The sequence below is a fragment of the Apus apus genome, chromosome Z (assembly GCF_020740795.1).
Source record: "Apus apus isolate bApuApu2 chromosome Z, bApuApu2.pri.cur, whole genome shotgun sequence".
NCBI lineage: Eukaryota > Metazoa > Chordata > Aves > Apodiformes > Apodidae > Apus > Apus apus.
The window spans coordinates 22,489,982-22,515,909 of NC_067312.1; the positions used below are offsets into that span (position 1 = coordinate 22,489,982).

Consider the following 25,928-nt stretch of genomic DNA (forward strand, 5'->3'; position numbering starts at 1 on the left):
TACTCAATGACTACTTCGCCTCAGTCTTCAAAGGCAAGAACTCTGGTCACACCCACCAAGTTATGGAAGCTAAAGGCAGGGACTGGAGAAAAGAAGATACTCCCACTGTAAACAAGGAGCAGGTGAACAAGTCCATGGGATTTGATGGGATTCACCCACGGCTCCTGAAAGAACTGGCAGATGAAGTTGCAAAACCACTGTCCATCATATTTCAAAAGTCATGGTAGTCTGGTGAAGTTCCTGCTGACTGGAAAACGGGAAACGTAACCCCCGTTTTCAAAAAGGGAAAAAAATAAAATCCAAGGAACTACAGGCCAGCCAGTCTCACCTCTGTGCCTGGCAAGATCATGGAGCAGGTCCTCCTGAAGGCTCTGCTAAGGCAAGCAGATAGCCAAAGGGTGATTGGTGACAGCGAACACGGCTTCATTAAGGGCAAGTCCTGCCTGCCTAATTTGGTGGTCTTTTACGATGGGGTCACAGCCTCGATGGACAAAGGCAGAGCAACATACAACATCTACCTGGACCTGTGCAAAGCCTTCGACAGTGTCCCACAAGACATTCTGGTATCAAAACTGGAATGTTATGGTTTTGATGGATGGACCACTCATTGGATAAGGAACTGGCTGGATGGTCGCACTCACAGAGTTGTGATCAATGGCTTGATGTCCAAATGGAGACCTGTGATGAGTGATGTTCCTCAAGGGTCAGTACTTGGACCGATGTTATTTAACATCTTTGTTACCAACGTGAACAGTGGGATCAAGTGCACCCTCAGCAAGTTTGCTGACACACCAAACTGTGTGGTGAAGTCAACATGCAGAAGGGAACGGATGCCCTCCAGAGGGACCTGGACAGGCTCAAGAAGTGGGCTTGTGCTAACTGCATGAAGTTCAGCAAGGCCAAGTGCAAGGCTTTGCACCTGGGTCGAGGCAGTCCCACACATGAATACAGGTTGGGAGGAGAAAGGATTGAGAGCTGCCCTGCAGGGAAGGACTTGGGGGTGATGGTGGACGAGAAGCTCAACATGAGCTGGCAATGTGAGTTTGCAGCCCAGAAAGCCAACTGTGTCCTGGGCTGCAGCAAAAGAATTTTGGCCAGCTGGTCGAGGGAGGTGATTCTCCCCCTCTACTCTGCTCTTGTGAGACCACACCTGGAGTGCTGTGTCCGGTACTGGAGGCCCCAAAATAAGAAGGACATAGAGCTCTTTGAGTCCGGGGGAGGGCAACAAAAATGATCAGAGGACTGGAGCATGTCCCATGTGAAGATAGGCTGAGGAAGTTGAGGTTGTTCAGCCTGGAGAAGACGAGGCTCAGAAGTGAACTTATAGCAGCTTTCCAATACCTGAAGGGGGCCTACAAGGTAGCTGAGGCAGGACTTTTTGCATGGGCAGGTAGGGAGAGGACAAGGGGCAATGGTTAAAAACTTGAAGAATGGAGATTTAGATTAGACAGTAGGAGGAAATTCTTTACTATGAGGGTGGTGAGGCACTGGAACAGGTTGCCCAGGGAGGTTGTGGAAGCCCCATCCCTGGCAATATTGAAGGCTTGGTTGGATGGAGCTCTAAGCAACCTGCTCTGGTGGGAGGTGTCCCTGCCCACACAGAGGGATTGGATCTAGATGATCTTTAAAGTCCCTTCTAACCCTTACCTTTCTATGATTCTGTATGTAAACAGTTAAAAAAAAAGACAAATGTAAATAGCTCTATGTCAAGTAGCTCGAAAGTACACTTTCTTACTAAAGGTTGGGCTTTTTTCAGATTGACAGGGTGGACTCTGCTTAAAGTTAAAATGTTACTTTTTTCCCCAAGATCAAGGATATGATTTGTGGCTACTTCAGCCTACAAAACAGGAGAACTTTAAATTTGTCTGTATTTGTCTACTCTGTATCAAATAGTTACTGAATATTAATATATATAACAGTTTGGCTGCTTCAAGAAAGATCGTCAGAAATGAAGGTAGTAAAATTGTTAAAGAAATTTCAACAGTTTTCATTTCTCTTCTTAACATCAGTGGTTTTATTTCCGTTACCCTGCTTTCCCTGACTGCTAATAAAAAGGAAACAAAAATTTTTGGACTCTTTGTCTACCGAGTACAGAGTTGTGTTTTTCATTTCAGCAAGTAGCAAATCATTCTACTAGCTGAGAAAGCAATACAACTGAAACATTTTATAAAAGTGTTTTCCTTGGTATTTCAGAAGTCACAAATTATCTCCAAATTTATGTTAAATCATAAAACAAAATTTGTTTAACCAAATACATTTCCTTATTCAGAGGACGAACCTGCTCCAAACAGTGTTGTTGAAGAATACCTCCAGGAGAAGAGAAAATACGAAGACAAGCGGAAACAGCAGCCAAAGAAAGGGGTTTCTCGAGAAGATCAGGTAAGAGTTTGACAACCTGGGGAAAAAAAAATCCAGAATAAGTTCTGACAGTGTTATTTTATGTAAAAGTAAAGTTTTAAAATATGTTATGCTTCATTTTCCATTCAAATAATGTTAGTATGCGTAAAAAATCACATCTACACTTCCAATCCCCAATTGTGATTTTCCAGGTGGCTAGGTAACTGGCATTTCAATGTGTATTTGGTAGTGCTATCAGTTTAGTCACTAAAATCTTCCAAAGGAAATGCTACCTATGCAGAAGTATCCTTGATTACATTTACAAGAGTTTGCATTTCTCTACAATGCTCAGCTCTGCAGCTTGCCGTAACATTAGGACAGAAGTTCACATACTTGGCATCTATCCAAGCTTGATTTTTTAACAATTTTAATTTAGGTTTTTAACAAATTAAATTAATTCATACCTTTTGGTATTATGAAACCAAGATAAATACTTTTTAACAGAACAACAGAATAGTTCTTAAAAATAATGAAAATTGTTTTTCAAAATTACTTAGGATGCATGTAGACTTTAGTATGCAAATGTGAGCAAAGTAAAGTTTAACAGAAATATTAGTTTTTTCGAAAATACAAACATTTGGAATTGTTAAATATGTGCAAATGCCTGTGGAGTTGAAAATACCATTAATTTAAAATCTGTGCAGTACATCAGGTTCATTGGTTTACAAGTGCCTGTCAATTCAGCTATGAAGCTGTTCATATTCAACTTTTGAGGGTGGAAGAGGTGGGAAACTTGAGGATTAGTAACTTCAAAGCAGCAGTTGGCAAACCTTTATACATGTGGCAAATTGATTTAGCTCTGAACTAAGAAGTTTATGACAATTCATTCAAAACATTCAAAAGCCCATTAACTTGAATTGGTTGGCAGTGTGGATCAGGGGATTTAAAAACCACTGCTAATGAATTCACATCAGCCGTGTCCTGGACATCATAGGAAAACATGATGAGATCACAGGGATTTGTATTTTAATAGATCTTAGTTTTTATTTATGTAACCCTGCTGGCAACAATTCAGCAATAACTAATCAAGATCTTTGTAATCTACTTCACCTGTGGAGAGCCTCTTTCAGCCTTGCATCCTTCCTACCTCATCCTACAGCACAATATCATTTTCCATCCTCCATCCTTCTGCTTTGAAGAGTCAAAAAAGAGGAGGAAAGATACCATACAATACCATACTAGGTATTGTAAATCCCCATCTTACAGTTCTGCAAGGGTCAATTTTTAACATTATTAGATCCACAGTATGGTATCTAATCACCCGCTGCTAAAATGCCTGCTAAGATATTTTGAAATTATTTCTGTCGCTAGGTCTATTTGCAGGAATGCTGGCACCAGAGAAAATTAGACAAGTAGAAGGAATGTGGCTTTGGTTGGTCAGAATTTCATGAAAAAAGAGTTAGTGTGTTTTCTTCTGGTGGCCTAGGCAGAGATTTGCTATCTCAGATGTTGCAAGGGGCTTGTTTGCAATAGCATGAAAAGCTGTAGAACTTGAATGAATTGCAGGCCCAAATATCCTTGACATTTTCCTCTCTCCTATCTTAAACAGAAGATTAAACAGGAAAAAAAAAATAAAATAAATGCAAAAAAACCTCCCAAACCTGCCTTTGGCACTGCTAAAATATCTTTTCGAAAGAATTCAAAAGCCAGGAAACTCCTAAAGTTAAGATTGCTCCCAGAAGGAAATTTGATTCCAGTGAACACTTCTGGTATTTCCTATTTCTGTTTTCTATTCTTGTTTAGTTTTTATTCTTTTAAATTTGAAAAACTTGACCAAACAAAACTAAATAGCCATCCAGAGGTGTTTTACAACATAGGTGGCCAACCTGTCACCTACAGATGCCTGCCGCATAAATTCAATCAAGCGCTTATTCCCTGATGCTTTCCCTTCCAGGAATGTCTCAGGTATCAGCAAGAAGTAAGCTGTTGGCTGTGCACATTATTCTTGTAGTCTGCCCTCTCTTTGAAGAACCCCCTCTCCGATCACAAGGCTGAGACATACAATTCTTATATAATCAAAATCTCATTCCAGGTGATCAGGGACAAGACCTGCAGTACAATCTTCAGCTGTCATCTGAGATCTGGTGACTTTTTTGTAGCTGAAAGACTGAGCAATGTCAGCTGGAGAATAAAATACAAATAAAAATCAGCATGGGCTTAATGTATGCAACTTGAGAGCTTGTATCTGTAGAGTTAGTTAAGGTGGTTTGTTATAAGCTTTGAATTTTTTTCAGTGTCAGTATGTAATTTAAAAGATCAGGAATGTAATGCATATAAACATCGATCAAGCCAGAATCTATACAGTGGTATGCTTTACGAGAAGAAAATATGAGGTTCAAACAGTAAAATACATTGTCAGCAGTCAGCGTTGTTTAATACGCCATTTTATTGTGTAGCCACAGATTTTAATCCTTTAATCCTTCCATTTTTATTTAACTAGATAGCCAGACAAGTGCACTCTCACACCTTGGGAGTGCCCTCTCTGCTTGCTCTTGCTGTCTCAATGCTGCCCATTTGCTTTTGCTTGTACTCTTGATGAGCTCTATCAGTGTATTCTTACTCTCTTGCTCCTTGTCCCTCCCACTGCCTCTCACTCGCCTTTCTACATGTGCCTTTGAAATTTATCTGCAAAATCTCTCTTCCATCTCATTGTACTGTCTCTCAAAATAATAGTAGTTTAAAGGTGTTGCATATACCTGCTGTTATGTATAAATAAATATACCTTTTCTAAAACTATGTATTTAATTTCAGACACTGGCACTGTTGGACCGATTTAAATCAAAGTTAACCCAGGCAATTGAAGAAACTCCTGAAAATGAGGTTTCTGAACCTGAAGCAGATAATGACGAAGGATGGTGAGTTTTTTGGATATGAGTTTCTCTGTTTACTGCTGGAAATCCTACTGCACAGATACAGTCTTACTGTTAAGAGTAGATTTAAGGAGCAGCAGAAACACCAAATGTGAAGACAACTGCTGCAAGACCAAGTCAACTAAAATACACTGCTTTAGCACTCTGGAAGATAAGACAGAAGAGTAGAGGACATCTGCTGTGCTCAGTTTTAAGTCCTTCTATAACTCTGTGTTGGGTTTGGTAAGTATTTCAAAGATTGATGAATGAGATCAAGATAGACTGATAGACTCATGTGAATTGTAGGGTGAACCCAAGGAAGTAGAGTACCACTGGAATTGATAAAGCACTGCAGAGGTTATTACCTCAACACCTTCAAGTTAAGGAAGCAGCTTATACATTGTTGTCTTCATCTTTCATCTAGAGAACCCACCTTAGGTAGGTAAGGGGAAAAAATCAATATGATTTGAAGTGTTATCCTGAAGTCCTAGACTACAAACTGTTAGATGATGATAAAAATATCCACAGAAAATTACTAGAAAACAAAAAACAAAAACAAACAAACAAAACAACAACAACTACCACAAAGAACATAACACAAGCCATCACAGCTACAACAAAACTGCCAATGAAATAGAAACTTTTATCAAAATTCTTGGCAAGTGTTTTAAGACAAGCAATATTTCTGTATCTCAGAGAATCTAAATTTATTAAGTGAAAATATGTCAGGTGTACCCTTATGATCTTCCTAAAGGAACTGGCTGGATGGTCGCACTCACAGAGTTGTGATCAATGGCTTGATGTCCAAATGGAGACCTGTGATGAGTGATGTTCCTCAAGGGTCAGTACTTGGACTGATGTTATTTAACATCTTTGTTACCAACGTGAACAGTGGGATCAAGTGCACCCTCAGCAAGTTTGCTGACACACCAAACTGTGTGGTGAAGTCAACATGCAGAAGGCTCCCTACCTGGGAGAGAAAAAGAATAGGATACCTACCTGTCCCAAAATCTCCAAATTAGCAGCAATAACAAGACCTCAAAAAAACTGAATTACACTAAGGAGAAAAACAAAAAGGTACAAATACTAGATGTCCTTTTAAAATACAAAATAAATGATGTAACTAATTGTGATTAAAGCATTTACATATTTTTGTAAGATACTCATGTTAATGAAGTTCTTTTTCTCAGATAAGAACATACTTAGCATTGGTAGGAAATGTGGAGTGTCTAAATAATTTACTTTTACTGTTGTTCTACAAATGAAAGAGATGTGCATACTGAAGTGAGAAAAGACACATAAGAAGTCTCTAAGGGAAGATGGGAGGAAAAATGGTTTTTACATCTTAACTCACATTTTTTCCCACAAGTTGATAGATGGAATTCTTCAACTATATATAAGTTATACATCAAATTACACTAAACTGTAACATGAAAATATCTTAGGATTATTTGAAGATGCATTCCATTAAAATCTTATAAAAAATTAAGTCATAAGTCATGAAAGGTAAGCTGAATTGCAACTTCTGAGACAGTTATGTCAATGATACTAAAATTTCAGATCACTCTTGGATAATTTTTCTTTTCTTATTTGTGTCATATACAAAATGAATCATGGCATATATTTTAATTGAGTAAGATCAAGCTACACAGATTCTGCAACTTTACCTTCACACCTTCTTGCTTTTCACTGAATCGATCCCTCACAAGGTGAATTCTAGGATTTGCAGAAAACTTCAGGCACATGTACTGGCAGGACTAAAACTATTAGTATAGCATTTAGCATAGAATTCTTGCAGTTCATGAAACAATATTTTTACATAAGCAGTGTGTAATAAGTGCATTTATTTTTAAATGTTTCGTTGTGAGCATTATTGTAGTCTGCTTTCTTCTTAACATATTGGTGTTTTTATTGTTGATCATAAGCTAAAGTGTTACTAAGTAGACTGTTAGAAATCCTGTAATTCTTTCAAAACAGTAGCAATTTGAGAATTTTGCTCTTTATTTTATGAACTGTATCCTTCATTTTTAAATATTTCGTATTTTTCAAAGAAGAACTGAGCATTTCTCATGGCTTTAGGATCTAACCAAATCCACTCTGTATCTCTGTCTCTCTCAGTCTCATATTATTTGTGTATTTATTGTACCTAAGAACAGAACATAGTATTTCAAAATATAAATGTGGTTAATTTTCTGAAGTGTAGGCTTTCTACTTTTAATATTCATTCAATTATCTGGAAATACAGCCTTACTTTCTTTGTTTATATTGTTTGGCTACTTTGACAGATAAATGAAAACAAAAAAGTCTTGGCTTTGGATTACTGTTTTTGAAACAACAGAGAAAATAATTCCCATAATATTTTCCCCTTTAAGGTTAACTCTTAGTAGTAACTTATTATTTTAAGTTTTCACTTGCAATCATCTGTTTGGTTGCTTCTTCAAATTGCGTAGTCTTCCTTCCTTATGTCTTTTCCTATCTCAGGCTCTTTGAGGAGGAGGGATAGCATAAGTTTTTAAGTTCTTGGATTTCACTGATATTTTGAGATCCTCTGAGCTACCGATGTGCTTCTAAGTTCTCCAAGAATTTTTTACTATTTCAGTTGGAAGGGACCTACAGTGATCATCTAGTCATACTGCCAGACCAATTCAGGGCTGACCAAGGTGAAGCGTATTATCAAGGGCATAGTCCAAATGCCTCTTAAACACTGAGGGGCTTAGGGCATTGGCCAGTTCCCTAGGAAGCCTGTTCCAGAGTTTGACCATCCTCTCAGAAAAAAAATGCTTCCCACTGTCCAGTCAAAACCTGCCTTATGCAGCCATTCCATGAACCTGAAGGACTGGTCTCCATGTCTGATATTTTCTTGTCACAATATGACCAGTCTTTTGAAGATTTGTATAGTATCCAATCAATATCTTTCCTATTCCTTTCGAAGTAACTGCTGTCACCTAATTGTCAGTAATTCTTTTCTCTAATTCATACTGAATGGCAAGTGTTGCAGTTTCAGGTTATGGAGTTGTATTTTTGTTCAGAAAATAATATTGCATTCACAACTTCACTAAAATTAAGACTTGGAATAATAACAAACTACATTATAGGCTAGTAAATACATCATATTAATAAATTTGCTGCACAGTAAATATGCATGTCAACAGACAGTCTATTTTCAAATAATTTATTCAGAAGCTAAAAAAATTGCAAAATGTACACAAATTGGCTATAAACACATACAACATTAACAAAGCACTGAAGTCTTCTAAAAGCCACTAATGAGTGTTAGAATTGCTTGAAAAGTTAAATTTCACATTTTGAAATGTGTTTATGCTTTCAGTGTCTTTGTTGTATTCATATATTTGAGATAACTATAGTGAGTTTAATTTTTTTAATTATTTATTAATTCCAATCTACTTCTCAAAAGACAATAGTTCTACTTGATTTGCTTTTTAGTAAATATAATTAGCGTATGGCATATGCATATATGATATGCACAAATTATGTGATTCTTCCATTCCATTTTGTAGGTCATGGTTGCTGTTTTTATGGAAGTGAAAGCCTGCCAGTATGCTTTGCTCTACTGCCAGGGTGTGTTATCTGAAGTAAAAAGATTGCCTCTGAGACATTTTTATGTGTCCACATGAGTGGCCACACATTGAGGTATAATTTTCATTTTCTGTCAAGATAGAAACCATTACCGATTTGTTATGTTTTCTTTTATTTGGCAAACTTCTCTCTGCATATTTGGCTGAGCTGCTGTATTGGCATGGAGCATAGCAGACGTTTGGGCACTTTTCAGCAAGATCCTACTTTTTATGCAAGAAAAAAAGAAGAAATATGACTATTGTAAACAGTGTGTATGGTGTTTTATAATTATTACCAGATTTTACTGTCTAAGGCAGCATCTGAGGAAGTGTTGTGAAGAGAGCTGAACAGATATGCATAATACTAAGTTCTAACATAAAATACCAGAATCTTTGCTGAGGCATTCTAATCCAAACTCTACTGCTACGTGAGGCTGATTATTCTACAGCAATCAAAATCCAGTTTTCATTAGAATTCAAAATAAACATTGTATGTACTGCCAGCAAGGGTATTCATCAAAGTAAAAATGTCTGCAAACAAGTAGACAGGCACATTTTTACAGCATCTGGGTACCTCAAGAAGACTTACATATCTAGATTAGATTCTTGCTCTTCCACATGCAAGCATTATTATCCCTATAGTTCTATATTGAGAACTGTTGCTTATCCTTTCAATGATTTTGTCAGATGTCTCCAAAACTATTCAGTCGTTAGTTGTTCTTAATTTGCTTGCAGTCCAAATTAGAAAGAGTGAGATGCACGACTTCATTCTTCTCTTTCACAAAGGTTACACTGAGGAGTAGGTGTAGATGATCTGGCAAAACTGTCACTCATTCGGGGCTTTTAAGTCTTGTCCAAGAAGACTTTTCCACAAAATGTAGATGAGATCCATCACAGCAGCATTGAGGTGTCGTCTTCTTAGAGACAAATAGTATGTAAAGCAAATATGTCCCAGCAGAAGACCTACCTGGAATAATAAATCTGCTTGGTACTTCCAGTCTGGATTAGTGGATAGGCCTGAATTTGAAAGTTAATTTGCTGCAAGGGCTACACGTTATACACATCACTGCTTCTCCTTGTCATCCTCAGGACTACTGTATACATACAGTTGCATGCGACACCCTGTCTGGTTGTAGTGCCACTTCAGGGCTCTGATTATAATACCAAATACTTACAGCTACAGTAACCCCCAATCTCAATCCTCAGAGTGTTATAGCAACTACGAATAATGAAACAGATGATGAAGATCATATGAATATGACAAAAAATTTTCCAGAGAGAGAATCTAGCTATGGGAGAGAAAAATTCAGATGCAGTCAAGTCTATTCAAAGTGAATTCAAAGATTGATTGTTTCAGTTTAGTTCAGTTAATCTCTGCAAAATACTCCTCTTCAGATATGGTCAGAGTGATACTTAGTACTCTGAAACACCCTGCCAAGTAGTTCTGAGAGGTTCATCTCTTATTCAAAGTGTAAAATCTGAGACTAAATACAACACTCAGCTAGGTCTTTGTCAGCATTCAGTGCAAGGATTAGTTTGTAATTTTTTCTTTCATGCCTCTTTTCCAATCCCTTCTAAGCTGCAAATCTTTTCCTGCTGAATGGTTGTCTCACCTACCTCTGTTCTGTACCTTACTCTTACTGAAATTCAGCCATTGCACTTTATGAATTGTATCCTATTCTACTCCTCTTTGTCAAAATCATATAAATTCTAAACAATCCAATAAACTTTCAAAATGTTGCTTCACAGAACTTCATATTATACATCCATTCTGTAATTTGCGTTTTTCTCTGGTAAAGTTGTAAGTGGAAGTGAACTAACCAACACTCCCACATTATTTTTTTTTACTTTGACATGAAACTGTAGCTACCTACTCCTAAAAATAAGGCTCTCCAGGTGAATTTTTACCAGCCTTACATCCTTATTAAATGTAAAAAATATGAATCTACACTTTTCCAGATGCAGTACTGGTCTTTGTGGGAGGAAAAGTTTCTCTGCTACGAAAATCCACCTGTCATCTCTTTAACCAAAATTCTAGACTATCATCTGCTCTTCTCTGAATGATCTTTGAAAACAAGCAAAGGCTTCCTGAAACTGCTAGGATTTCTTGACGTACTGCAGTGTTTCTGTTCTTGTGAGAAATTTTACAGTCCCGACCGTTTTTGAGCTTACGGAATTTTCTGCAGGAAAGAAACCACCATTTTCCTTCTTTAAAGCTCATCAGATTGCTAAGTCAGTTTCCCGTGTTTCTATGAAGAGTCCCCATTGTTTGTGCATTCTCACAGATAAAATGCACAAGAAGGTTTACAAATCAACTCTGTTCTTAAATTTAAAGCTTAATTGTCATAATCAGGTAATTCTAAATGCAAATGAGCAGCACTCAATACCAGTAAGAAAATAAAATACTTTGCACACTTAACCAATCAAATTTACAGAACCTTGTAAAACTTGGAAGACACACAAGCTAGCAAATCATGGTGTTTTTGATTGAAAAGATATGCCCATTTATTCACTTCTAAACAAATTGAGTTCTTAGTTGAAGTACATAATAGCTAACCAGCAACAAGTACTAGAAGAGCAATAGAAAGTATTGGTATATGAACATTGCATTGAGGCAATATTCTGTTCTTGCTTGAAAGCTTTTTCCATGGTGGTAATCTTGAGTCTTGATAAAACATTATTGTTACTTCTTTAGTTTGGATTTCATAGAATCATAGAATCTTAGGGATTTGATTGAAGATACCCAATTCAACCTGTGGACTTTCAATATTCAGTGTAGAAACTGGAATATTTACATATGAGAGCTGTTCCTTTACAGTTGAAAAATATGTGAAGTGCGTGTTGTCTCTAGGGAAGCAGCAAAGTTTTTGTCATCCTCAGTTAGAGGGGTCTGGTCTATTATTTATCCCATCAATTCGCAATTCAAGGCTTCAAGTAGACCTCCAGTTCATTTTTGAGTTTGTTTTACAGTGTATCTCAGTAGTTTTTCCTTCATTCTGCACGTGGCTAGAAGTTTAAGATTTCATCTTCTGGATTCCGATGTCATCACTGGCCTCTATCTGCTCTCAGTTATGCACTCTACAGCCAATATGGTTTAAGAGTATGTGATGCTAGTGCTTCATAACCAAACCACTGGGTGAAATGTAAGCCTGCAGTGCTACAGGCTGAGGGAAGAGTGGCTGAAAAGCTGCCCAGAAGAAAAGTACCTGGGGGTGCTGGTCGACAGCCAGCAGAACATGAGCCAGCAGTGTGCCCAGGTAGCCAAGAAGACAAAGAGCATCCTGGCTTCTGTCAGAAATAGCATGGCCAGCAGGACTAGAGAAGTGATCATCCCCATGTACTTGGCACTCATAAGACCTCACCTTGAGTACGGTGTACAGTTCTGTGCCCCTCATTACAAGAAAGACATTGAAGTGCTGGAGCAAGTTCAGAGAAGGGCAACAAAGCTGGTGAAGGGTCTGGAGAACAAATATTATGAGGAACAGCTGAGAGAACAGGGATTGTTGAGGCTGAGGAGAGACCTGATCTTTCTCTATGACAACATGAAAGCAAGTAACAAGCAACAGGACTAGAGGAGGTGGGCTTCAAATTGTGCCAGTAGAGGCTTAGGTTGGATATTAGAAGTTAGGTTAATGGTTGGACTTGATGATCTTAAAGGTCTTCTCCAACCAGAATGAGTCTGTGATTCTGTATTAGATGTGAACTACAAATCTTCTTAATCTGAAAAAGGGATCAGCTTTTTCCTTCCCCATGGAATGCTGTCATAGCTGAAAGTAAGAGATAAAATTAAAATAAGACAGTCACTTAAGTATTTTTGGGAGGATGTCTAGAGTATGACACTTGCTCTTTCATTTGATATGAAATAATAAATCCATTCAGCTTTCAGATAGACTGCGGGACAAGAAAGAATTAATAAAATGGGAATTTAGAATGAGGTGAGTTTTTTCATATGCTTCTTGAGATTCAAATTCTTATGGTTGGTTACCTTTTTTGAGTCTGAGCTACTCTAAATGTGGGTTAATGTGAGATATAGGAAAAATAGGCATTTTTTTTAATCAAAGTAAGTCAATGCCTGAAAATACTATCAAACTTACAGAGAGTAGAGATCTTCCATCTCAAACAAAAAGGCATTTCAGATCTTGCTTCATGGGTTGTTGTGTGTTGTGTAATTACTAATATTGGTGTGACTGTTTTCATGTTAGTTGTGACAAACCTCGTAGCAAGGATTAAATACAAGTCAGTTGGGAATTTAATGGCAGTGTTGACTTAAATAGTGTGTGGCTCTTAAAAAGCTTTTAAAGATTTCTTCTTCTTGGTCACAAAATACTATTTTGATTTGCACAGTGATGCTTTGCATAGGTATGATCACCTGATGATTAAAAAAAAAAAACAAACAACAACTGAATGGGGCTGGTTTTACTATTTTTTTGCTTCTGTGGACAAAAAACTCACTGAATTCAAGGCTAACCATTTAAAGTGCAACCTGTTTTATATATTTCAAATTCTGTAATCTGTCCCCAGTTCTGAATTTTGCAAAACTACCACTGAGGGCAGTTAATATTTGATGATATTGGGTGATAATTCTGAGCCCTTTCTGCCAGGACATTCATTACAATTTAAATGTATAATTTTTTACCCAGTTTGTAGAGGTAGGTATACATACTCTAGAACAAACAAAACATAAACTTGTATATTCAGTTAAGGCATTTTCTATCCAGCATCAATAGTTAAATTTTTTATCTTCCTTAAAAACAGGTTTTTGTTGGTAATAAAAGGTAAACTTCTCTCAGAATATTTAGCATTGGTTTCAGTGAGAAACTGGGTGCAGTTAGGAGTGGGAGCACACACTGTTTCATGTATTTTGTATTCTCCCATTGAAGGGATTTGTGGCTGAGAGAGAGAGAGTTTTAAAAAAAACATCAAGGCACCACCTTTTCAATGTATGTTGTACAGAATAGGCTAGAATTGGTTTGGGGTTGTTTTTTTTTTTCATTGAAAAAGCAATTTCAGAATCAGGTAAATGTTGAAGTTAGCCAGACTGTTTTTATATTTCAGTATTTCATTTATATTAAGAACTAAATCACAGTGCACACTGTTAGTATCTACTCCACATAAATTTGATAATGTCTTCCACATTTTATTTCCAGGATTTCCTATTTAATACAGCATCTACTACTGAACTTTGCATAGTGAAATTCTTCTGGCTACACACCTAAAAATATTGGTTATATTTCTTTCATAAACTTACCTCAATACACATTTTGTAAAATGCAGTCTCTTTCTTTGCTATAATACCTCAGACTGAGAATTATGAAATATGGCTTCCTCAAGATTAGTACCACTCTCTGCACAGTCGGTTGCAGAAGCTTAACTGTGACAAACACAGTAAGCTCCTGAAAACTAAGCAGCAGTCTTTTTCACATGCCGATGCTAGCTTGGGGAATGAAAGAAAAAGTGCTGCTGTAATTTATGCCAGTGAGGCACAAAGATGGATTAAAGCCATGTTTGCTCCCCTCCTCCCATCCAGACTTGAGCCAACGTTCCTCCACTAGTCTGGAAAAACTGGCTCTGTATTAGGTCTCTCCTGCTAAGGCCATTGATTTACTCAACTACATTTTTAAAAAGCTTGACAAAATACTTACTTGATTGTTACAGAGGATAAATGAATGCCAGAGGTCTATATTAGAAACACATTGGATAGAGGGGTTTCTTTTCTGTTTGGCAAAAAATAAGTGTTTGTTTGGGTTTAATATTGCTGCTAGCATTTAAAAGAAAAAGGAAAAAAAAAACCACCTTTTTTTTCCTCCAATTTTCTCTCCATCTTTACCCCTCTACTGCTAGAATGTGGACAGTCCTTGACATGTAAGTGCTCACTGCTAGCCCACTGCTCCAGTCTGTAATTTTGTATTAATTAATTACTCTTCTGCTTAGGTTGTATATTTATTGCTACTAACTGTTCAGCGTGCCCAAGAAACTCAGAGCATTTGGGGTGGGTTTTTTGTTCGTTTCTTCTTTGTTAATCCCTCCATGTCTGTTTATTTGGACTAGGCATCTGGGCTTGGAATCAACTACTGTTTGACTTTACTTCAGAGATAATCCATTCTTTACTCTAGGGATATCTAGTACTACATTTATTGTCTGGAAATCTTACATTTTATTTATTGCTAGTAAACCTAGTGCAGAATGAAGAAATAATCTTCTAAATCTTTAATAGCCTAGTTTAAGCTTCCTGCATATTTACACACCTTTTCAAGCATCCCGCTTCATCTCATGTTTAAACAGTAAGGATTTGGACATACTTATAACGGGGGAGGGTGGACAAAGGAGAAAGGAAGGTGCCCAGAACATGTTGAATGTTAGGAAAATCTGAGTGGTTTTGCACTAGAAATGCTCTCCTCTCCTTCCCCTCACTTCAACTCTGTGCTCTGTTGATAAAATACTGCCTGACTGTTAACATGGGAAGGTGATTTGCTTTTAGAGTATCAGATACTGTACAAGCTGTTGCCAGAGACAGGATGCTAGCCTGGATGGATCATTGGTCTATTCCGGTATGGCAGTTCCCATAGCCGTATAGTAAATGCTGTGTAAAGTTTTTATTCACTGGTACACTGTCTGGAACAACATCTGGAATTTGCAGTATAGTCATCTATACCAATCTACTCTGCCAGGAGCAGTTGTCTATTTAAAGCACCTAGCTTGCTTCATCAAACCACTTAAAATTTTTGTGAAGGGCACAAGGATATAGTGCAAATAGGCTATATGTGAGTTGTTATCAAGCAGATGCAATATAAAAATAGGATAACTGAACGTTTTATAGAAAAAAATTATTTCTTAAAATCGTAAGTTACCATAGTTTTACATCTAATTCTGATACTATGAGAACTAATGACGTTTTCCCCTATTGCTTCAATTATCTTTTGAACTGCGTGAGCTATTTTGTAGTTGTGTTGATTTTCCCTTTCTCTATGAAGGTTGCCTACAAGTAATCTTCTGTCAAGAGAAAAAGAAAATGCTTGATATAATCTTGAACAATTGAAGGATATTACATTGGTCTAAACCAAGAGTACTTTACTTTGTTGATAGCTATGCAAAAACTAGTATCTTTTTGAGGTTTTTAACCACGATAATCCCATAGTTTAGTGAAACTATTAGTTTCTTACTGTTTTTGCAATTAATATTTTTGAGTAAAACTGAGCATACAGCATTCAAATAGAGTCTCTCAAAAAATACTATGTTAGAAATATCTGCAGAATTTCTGTTCTGATCATTTTGTGCTGTAGGCCTACACCAAGAGAAAATACAAACAATCAGTTATTTGGCCTATGGAGGACCTACACTTGCTGTTTATTCTGAAGGGATTAAACCAATTTATCCATCCTCCAGTACTTGTAATACAATTTCAAAGGGCTAGTCAAAGTTAAAAGAAGTGTACAGTCTGAATTTATATAACATTTTTAAAGCATATTTTTATCAGTTTTACTTGCTTAGAATTGGGGTGATTTTTTGCGCTACGCAAGAGCAGCTATAGTTTGTTAGCTCCACTGTTAACATCTAAATGCTGAAATATTGTAGGCTAATAGTAATCCATTCAATTCAAAGCTAGAAAATACCACTTTGAAGTCTTGCAGAAATGAAATTAACCTCAGGACAATGCTTGGAAGTGAGGGTATTTATAGCAATAGTGACGTTTTAAATTTCAGCCAAAAATCTGTGCTCTGTACCATATTTAGTAATATGGAATGAAAATATATTATTTTGATGTAGAATTAAATACTTAATATGTGAAGTTGACTACAGTATGGCAAAAATCTGTATTTATAGCAATTTTTACAATATTATTCTAAGCATTCCTTTATATTAGAAACTTCTATGGAATAAGTCATTATTTGAATTTGGCTAAACCTGAGTAGCACATCTTGTTTCTCTTTTTAAATAGCAAGTCAATAATGGAGGGACAAAGGGTCTGATTATTAGGAAAGGAGATGGGCGAAGAGCAACAAAGGAATGTGAAGTGGTGGAAACAAGCAGTGGAACAAGAAAGAGTGAAAACTCTTAGCAGTAACATCACAGTAGAAACCTATGACCACAGATTGTTACTAGGAGCCATTATAAACTCTGGTAAAGTAAAATCAAATCTGGTTTGGCAAGCAAGGCTTAATCAGGAACAGTGGGTTAACCCATAGAAACTTCAAGTACCAAGTGATACAGAAGAGTACAGACTTTCATAGGTAGTTTAGCACAGCTCCGATACTGTGAGGTCATGAGACAAAACATACTCAAGGAAGCTTGTTTCTTGCACACATCCTGTTGTAACACCAGTGGCTGTGTGAAACAGTGAGAATTAAAGAGATTAATCCAGGTTTAAGACTGTGTCTGTTGCAGTAATTCTGCAGTGAACCCTCATTGCTATAAGAATCAGAACCTACTCCAACTGCTTGCGAAAAAATAGCTTTTCTTTGCATGGTATGTAAGAGAAACTTGGATTACAGGACTCCTTTGTGTGAAAGGAAGGAGGATGTGTTATCTCTTACACAAAAAGAAAAACAAATCTGGGTGGTGAGATAGGGCAGACAGAAACTGGGGAACTTGCCTGCAAGAGCTGCGTTCCACGGAGCACTTAGTGATGGTTGAAGGTTTCATTAGAGAAATAAACATGTTTCCTCTCTCCTGCTGCATTGTGTTTACAAAATTATTTGTAAAGCTCGTAGGCATTCTTATGCAAGGAATGGTGACATCAGCCTGAGCTAAGAGACTTGTTTTGCCTGTAGCATCTCACTTCTGGAAAAGGTGGAAGCACAATTAGATGTTACTAACATACTTCCTCCTTTAAAGTGGCCTTTGTTTATGGTTTTGACATCCTTTTTTATCTCATTTGTACTCTTGTTCCCTTGCCTTAAAATTTTTTGCTTGTTTTCAATTGTCATTTCACATTTTCATTACTTTTGTTTACATTTTGGTCAGTCTCTTTCTCTGTTTTTACTTCTCATTCCTATCCTTTTTTTTTTTTTAACTCTTTATCTTCCTCAATTATTTTTCTTCGTGGTCTTGCAACTGTGTCTCAGTGTTCTTCAACTGTCTCTCCTCTTTCTGTGTCACCCACTACTCTGCTGGAAGTGGAAAGAGTGCCAGTGAGTTCATTCTTCCAGAACAGCCAATTTTTATTTTTATTTTTTTCTTGGTAGATCTCATTTGCTTTGATCTGTGGATTCACTCATCTCTTTTCTTGTCTGTTCACATGAGCTGTATTTCTGTCCACTGCCTATGTATCATGAGGATGATGAGAGTAAAGTGTTACAATGTTACCTATGTTAATTCTTGCAGTTTAACACAGACATTTACAATATTTGAAGATCTAGCAATAATGTGCAAAATTCTGATATTGTGTATTTCGTAGCATTATAATTTCTTGCTTAATTAATTTAGTCTGCATTTGTAAGTGTTACATAATTTTTGCCAATGATCTGAGAACCAATTTAGAGGTACTGTCTGTTAAGTAGTGCATTTGTAGTAACATACAGTTCTGCATCTGCAAAGTGAAAAGCTTTTTCTTGCTGCCTACTGACAGCAGAATAAAAGAATATAGCACCAGCTACCATGCCTTATTCAGGCATCTCTAAATGAATCCTGGTTGAAATTGGTTGAAGTTACTTCTGCTCTGCCAAAAGCTGCTACTCTCACAACAAAGTCTGCAGAACATAACTTTTGTCCGTATCTGTCGATGATTTGCTGCAAAGCTCAGCTGTTTTAAAATGCTGACATAGGTTAATGCAAGGTTTTGTCCCAGGCTTTCCACTGGCACCAGAGAGCATGCTTTGTAGAGTCACTTGTGCAAGGAAGATTGAATAGGAAGCAGGTGAGCTGGCTGTATCAGTTTGATAAGCAGGTGTGGAATTAAGCAGTGCAGCTTTGCACTTTGAGTCAGTTAATATAATCAGTGATGTGTACAGTGCATTTGTACCCAGAGATTCAAGCTTCCTCATCAGCACAAAAGCATAGTGCTTCCTTAGTCTTGCTGAGCTTCAGAATGATTCAGTTCACTGTCTGACATCTTGGTTTCTCCCAAGGGACAGTCTGGAAGGGCCAGAGCTCTTGTGATACCAGACTTCTGTTTAGGCTGCAATTAAGATGACTACCATCTGTCAGAAACTGGCATATGGTTCAGATCCAGGGCATGGCTCACACATCTCAAAATCAGAGAGATTACTCTATATCATATCTTTTCTTACAAGTACCATCTCACTGGAGTAGTTCAAAATAATGTGATCTGCCTCCTGAATAAAATGGTCAAGTCTGCTTGGACGGCACTGGAGAGTAAGTGGGGTGCTTTTTTGTTGCGCAGCTGGCAAATATGGTGTTGCCTATGCTAGACTATTGGACACAGAACTTAACTGTATTCTAATAGTTCTTGATGGATTTTGGGTGTGCTGAAGTTCTTTTTTCACTTCAGTTGCAGCCAACATTCTCCAACATTTTATCTTCTTGAAAGTAATTAAACTAATCACCAAGGTATTGTATTAGTTACCACAGCTTAAGGGCATTTAAGAGCTACTCTGCTAGTAACTGTGAAGAAGTTGCTAAGAGTATCACTGGGCTGGGAGTGTATCTACATGCCTTTGAAGTCCTGTGCTGTCTCTGAAACTATCTTAAATGCAGATATATCAGTCTAATGTTTCAAGGTTTTTCATTTTTGGAATACAGAAGAGGGTCAAGTACTGAATGTCCTTAAGTAACACTAAAGGAAAGAAGTGCAGCTCAGCTGAACAGCTGCTCCACCATTAACACAGCAGAAGAAAAGCTATGGAATGCTGTTATATGGCTGGGGTAGAAATTCTGCCCTCTCCAGCAACAGGTCCTTGGTAAGATACTGGGTTCTGATTTGTGTCACTTATCTTAAGAAAAAAGGTTAAGCAAAAAATTTCTTCTAAAGAGAGTCAACAGTTTGCACACTTAGTTTAAACCCAGAATCATCAGTTTTGGCAAGCTATATTTTTAAAAACAGTTTTGAGCAAAAAAAAAAAAACTAAGCTGCAAAACTTTTTTTAAGTTTGCACAGGAGAACTGACTGTTTCATCCTTTAGATTTTGAAGACAAAGTATGTTTTAAAGTTCTGTGTCTCACTTATTTAAAATGAACTGTCAAGAAATGGTGATGAGCGTAAGTTAGTAGGTTCTCAAAGACCAGAGGTGAAGAGTTGAAGTTAGAGCTTTATGCACCGTGACTGCAACGCATGACCAGCCAGCTCCCCATTGAGCCAAGGAGCATGCAGAAGGGAAGAGGACTATAAACCAAACAAGGAAAAGTCTCATGCAACCTATAAGTTTGGAATTGAAGCCCTAGCTCCACACTTGGAAAATTATGCAAGTGCAAACTGTTTATTGAAGGAGCTTGAGTTAGACTACTTGTAAATTAAAATAAATAACATTGAAGTAATTAATAAATGCTTCCAATGTTCCTTAAAAAAAAAAAAAAAAGGCAATTTGAATTGTTTGGGGAAAATAGTATTATGTATGATTTGTCACATAAATGCAAAACAGGTCTACCTGTGAAGATTTGTGACTTGCAAAAAGTAAGCTTAAGTTCACATCAGTACTTTTTTTTTTTTTTAATTTCCACCACAGTCTGTGTTTATTTTGCTTTACCTATGAGATACTGCATCTGAAAATGATTCTGGGAATATCAAAAGTTTCTTAATATTGGCTTATTTTTAATCACAGCTGGGAACACCTCAGTGGAAAGTTATGAATAGGAGTCAGAGACTATGACTTCTTTCAGCTCTCACAGTCAAGTAAACATTGTTTAGTCTGGATGTGCTGCATCTAATTTGCAAACTACCTGGGATGCAGTACAGTCTGACCCAAGGACTAGAGATGTATTTATTTTTAATTCCTATCAGTTGTATCCTGCAAGGGTGCTGTGGCATTCTTTGAAAATCCAAGTTGATTAAGTGGCTAAGTATGAGAACACTTCACATACAATCATACAATACATTCTAAAACCACTCACCATGGAATTATTCCGTATTTTGCCTATATTTTAATTCAGACTAGGATAGTGTGATTTGGTATGTGTTCTTAAAAAAAAAAAACAAAAAAACAAAAAAACAAAAAAAAAAAAACACAAAAAAAACCAGTCAAATGCTCATCTTCATAAGTTGAGGAGAATATGACAAATGCAGAAAGCATGTTAACTAAAATAATTACTTCAGCCCTTCCACTGTGAGACAATGTTTTTATAATTAAACTACAAATACGCAATTATGAGTCATTCTGATGGTACATTATGTTACTGTGAATTGTCGATGTGACTAGAAAACCTAAGTTTTGGTGTTAGTAGTGTGTATGTGGATATAAACTACTGAATTTTTATACACTGAAAACAAATCTCAGACATGTCCATGGGATAGGGTAATATGCAGGGATGCTGACCATACTATACAATAAGAGATTTATGAAACTGATCAAGAACCAGTTGTGATGAAAAGTTTCAATTTTTTGTTTTGAGATTTTTCTAAAGTATTCAGACAGTTCCTATGTAGTTTATAACTTTGAATTTTTTCCTGGTTTCTTTAGTAGTACTATATTGTAATCTACAGTAACTGAGCTGGTTCTCCCTCCCTCCTTTCCTTTCTTTATGTATGGAGATTTGCACTTGAGCTCTTAGAAAAACCTGTTTAGTTCAGGAGCTCTTACATGTTACAAGAGGCTGATAAAGCAGTATTCCATTGACCACAAAACTTTCATTCTAATACTGACATGTTTTTTTCCTGGATATTCTATTATAAAGACTATAGACAAAGACATCTAATGCTAGAAGGATTGGTTTGCTTAGATTCAGTTCAGTATAGTTCTTATTAAGTTGTCCCATTGAAGATGTTTTTGTAATTGATTAATACAGAATCCAAGTGTAAGTGGGGTTTTTGCATGGGCATGTTTGTTTACACTGAAAAATCTTTTAATTCCATTTTGTGGTTTGTTTTTTATTTTGTTTTTAATTTAACATAGGAATGTTATACTTGTTCTCCTGGTTCATAAGTAGCAGCTTTGCAATTACTGTATATTCAAGTCTTGCTAGCTTGTCAGTAAAGATCAATAGGTTTACAATCGGTCAACTTGTGTCTTTAGTTTGGTTTACTTCTGTTTTCCTCTCACAGAATCAGAGAATATTAGGGGTTGGAAGGGGCCTCCAAAGACCATCGAGTCCAACCCCCTCTGCTAGAGCAGGACTGAACAACCATGGCAGACCACTCAGGCAGACAGCTCTTGAAAGTCTCCAGAGAAGGAGACTCCACAACCTCTTTGAGAAGCCTGTTGCAGTGCTCTTTAACCCTCACAGTAAAGAAGTTCTTCCTCCTTGCTGTGCTCAAGTTTGAATCACCTCTCTTTTTCTTTAACTAGAGTAAATAATTTAACTCTTTGTTTAAGATTTTGTAAGTCCAAGCTAGAACTCATCGTTTTCTGACAGCTTCTGTATCAATTTCCACCTCAGTGACATCTGCTAAAAAGGCCATAGTTGATAAGTTTCAGGCTTTCTTGACACTGACTGTGGCTAACAAACTACTTCTGACCCTAGGTTATCATAGAATCATAGAATGGTTTCAGATGGAAGGGATATTTAAAGGTCATCCAGTCCAGCTGCCCTGCCATGAGCAGGGACATCTTCAACTAGATCAGGTTGCTCAGAGCCCCATCGAACCTGACCTTGAATGTTTCCAGGGATGAGGCTTCTACCACTTCCCTGGGAAACCTGTTCCAGTGTTTCATCAGTCTGTCTCCAGCTTTCTAAAAAGCCTTTTCAGGTGCTGAAAGGCTGCAGTAAGGTCTCCCTGGAGCGTTCTCTTCTCCAGGCTGAAAAACCCCAACTGTTTCAAGACTGTCTTCATAGCAGAGGTGCTCCTCTGATCATTTTTATGGCCCCTCCCTGGACCCTCTCCAACAGCTGCATGTCTTTCCTATGCTGAGGACTCCAGAGCTGGACTCAGTACTCCAGATGGGGTCTCACTAGAGTGGAGTAAAGGGACAGAATCACCTCCCTTGACATGCCCGCCATGCTTCTTTTGAAGCAGCCCCATATATGATTGGCCTTCTGGGCTTTGAGGACACACTGCTGGCTCTTGTCCAGGTTTTCATTCACCAGTACCCCCAAGTCCTTCTTCTTAGGGCTGCTCTCAATCCCTTCATCCCTCAACCTGTATTGATACTGGGGTTGCCCCAACCCAGGTGCAGGACCTTGCACTTGGCCTTATTGAAACTTAAGAGGTTCAGACGGATCCTCTTCTCAAGCTTGTAAGATTTGCTAAAATGGTGAAATATTTAATGGGCAGAAAAATTCTAATGAACAGTAATAAAAATATTTAATTCAGTGAAGCATTAGTTTAGCCTTGTATTCAAAGAATTGAAAATATAAAGCACAGTCTGAACAAAGTTAAGGTGGAGCAACAAGAGATGAAGCAGTCTCTTTTTGGTCTTCTGTATACCTACTTCAAGCATTTCCCATGCAAGCTCATCACCTCTTTTGTAAAACTCCAATGGTGAAAGGAAGTCCAAAGTGGCTAATAGGAAAACTTAAGAACTCCCTGTTCCTGGGAAAATTATTCAGAACATTTGGGAAGATATATTAAATATAAAAGACAAGACAAGAGAGTTCAACGTGTGAAATGAAATCCAGCAGAGCAAACTCTAGCTGTATTTTTAAAAATTGGGCTTCACCAAAATGGCTACCCTATAAAATTAGGGTCTACTAAGAAAGAAAAAAAACAACAAAAAAAGCCCAGCAAACCTGCATCTCTTTTGCTATCCACAAAAATAAGTCACGGTGCTAAAATCTTGCCATGCATGTCATAATTACAAATCATAGTTGTTCTTTTACTGATTTTGAACTATGTTTTATTTTTGTAGGATGTCGCATGTACTTCAGTTTGAAGATAGAAGCAGAAAGGTGAAAGATGCAAGCATGCAGGACGAAGACACTTTTGAGATCTATGATCCACGGAATCCTGTAACTAAGAGGAGAAGAGAAGAAAGCAAGAAGATAATGAGAGAAAAAAAGGAAAGGAGATAAAAAGAACGCAAAGCTACCCAGAGCTGCCTTGAAAAGTGACTGCAGTAAAGCACTGGCTCTTTTGTAAGCTGTAGTTCCTAAAAATATCACTGGGCAAGTGTGAAAAGGCATCTCACAAGAACCTGTTGTGAGTTTTGAAGCAGAGCTATCATTTGTTTCTTAAGTTGTACTGTCAAGTGCTCTCAGTGCGTTCATTATCCAACCTCTCAAAACTTTTTTAGAATTATGTATTTAATAAAACAGCTGATGACTTTTGTCTGTACTTTAATTACAGGTCATCATCATTCAGTGAACATGGTAGTCAAAGTTTTCAACATATTGAATGAGAATTTGTTTAAATATGGGTGAAATTAGAAGATAGAAACCCCATTTGCAGCTTTTAAGGTTTTCTGAAAGTTTATTTTTAATTATTTTTACTGTTTTTGGAAAGGCATATAAACATTATAGGAGTAAATACTGCTTGCCTGAACCACTCTATTGCAGAATTAAGGTGAGGCACTTGCAGAACTCCTTAGAATGGTTCCCGTTTTCTTGAAACAAAGTTTAATTTGAGAATTGGGTTATTTTCTCCTTTTGAAATACATATTCCAATACAGATCTCAGCTTGGGAAGCTGGGATAGTAAACAATTCAGGGAGTGTTATTTCACTATCTGCACCACATGAAGAAAAAGAGAATCTAATTGTACTGTAGTGGTTGCTTTAACAGTTGCAATAGTAGAAACATCCCTCTGGTAGAATTTTCACTGTAAAGGAGCTGGTAATCAGGATGGGTTTGTTAATTAGTCCACTCCAGAAATGTAAAAAAATAAAATCAGTCTCATTAGAAACAGCTATTTATAACAATTTTTTTTCTATCTAAAAATGAACAGCTCAAGTTTCCAATTTATACTTTCCACAGTTTTTTCCACCTTGGGTGCAAATAGTTTTACAGAAAAATGGAAATTTTCAGTGCTCCTTCCTTACAGCATTCTGATGCTGCAGAAGCATGGACTGCCCATGTGGGCAATAGCTAAAGAAGGGTAAGCACAACTGAGCAAGGTCATTAAAAAGTGCAGCCAGAGGAGTATTTTGCTGATGTTGTTTTTAGAACAAGTTAGTTAAGGTATGGTGTTCTTATCAAGCTGCCACTGCCAAATTTCTTGATAGGGTCTGAGGTGTGAGATACATAAACCGGCATTGGTGTCTTAATATGGCCCAAATGTCAGAGGTTAGATTAATACAGACTATTGCTTTAATGCACAGTGCAATCTTTGAGATAAGAAGAAAACCTGAAGGTGTGATGTGAGATCCTGTATAAAGCTGTCATTATTCTCCTCTTAGGCTGAGTGAGTTATACTGTACCATGGTGTAAAGAAGTTAAGAGGGGTTAGATTCCTAAACACGGCCATTCACAGACTAGTGAGTCAAAGTTTTTTAATCATTAAGTAATTTTCTGTCTGGCCACTATTGGTAAAATGGAGGACGTCTAATGTCACATGCTGTTTTCTCTGTTCATTGCTTTGTGGAGAAAATTTTAAAACAGACATTACAGGAAATGAGCATATAAAACACTCGTTCTGATGGGGATGGGAGGGAGAAGGGGAGAGTGAGTGTTTGTGTCCATGCTGGCAGAGGTGGTCAGCATGGGGAAACTGAGGGCTAGATCTAGAAAGAAACTCAAGCATCCATTCCAGGAGACAGCTACTGCCCTTGTAATAGAAGAATGTTCTGAAGACGTATTTGTTCCTGTAAATGAAGGTAGGATCCATGAGTCAATGAATGGGCAAGTTGACTAGCAACCCTTTTAGATTACTCTTGTTCCTGTTTGCCTGCAGCAGCTCTGGGTATGCTGTGTTAAGTTATTCCCATTTTTAAGCACTATACAAGCACAGGGAGAAAAACTTAGCTCAGGGTTTAGGGTTCTGCTCAGTAGGAGGAAGTCTGGAAGGCTGAACCTTTCATAGGCGGGGCTGGTAACATCACAATAAGGAGAAAGTAACTACGCTTACATTTTCTTGATAAGTGAAATGTGTATTGAAAATCAGTAAATATTTTTCCAGAGATAATGTA

General features: G+C 37.3%; 1 protein-coding gene across 2 annotated transcripts in view; it reads left to right on the forward strand.

The window, feature by feature from the left end:
- The window catches only part of CWC27 (CWC27 spliceosome associated cyclophilin), a 111,638-nt gene extending 86,930 nt beyond the window's left edge, over positions 1–24,708 (forward strand). The window contains exons 12-14 of one of the 2 annotated variants that reach the window (XM_051643010.1): positions 2,270–2,379; positions 5,149–5,252; positions 8,765–8,853. In XM_051643010.1, the coding sequence (XP_051498970.1) occupies positions 2,270–2,379; positions 5,149–5,252; positions 8,765–8,792 (242 nt within the window). In that variant the 3' untranslated portion in view covers positions 8,793–8,853. Of the gene's footprint in view, positions 1–2,269; positions 2,380–5,148; positions 5,253–8,764; positions 8,854–23,715 lie in introns of those variants that run through there. The other variant, XM_051643009.1, reaches the window with a different exon arrangement.
- Positions 24,709–25,928: the final 1,220 nt, after the last annotated feature.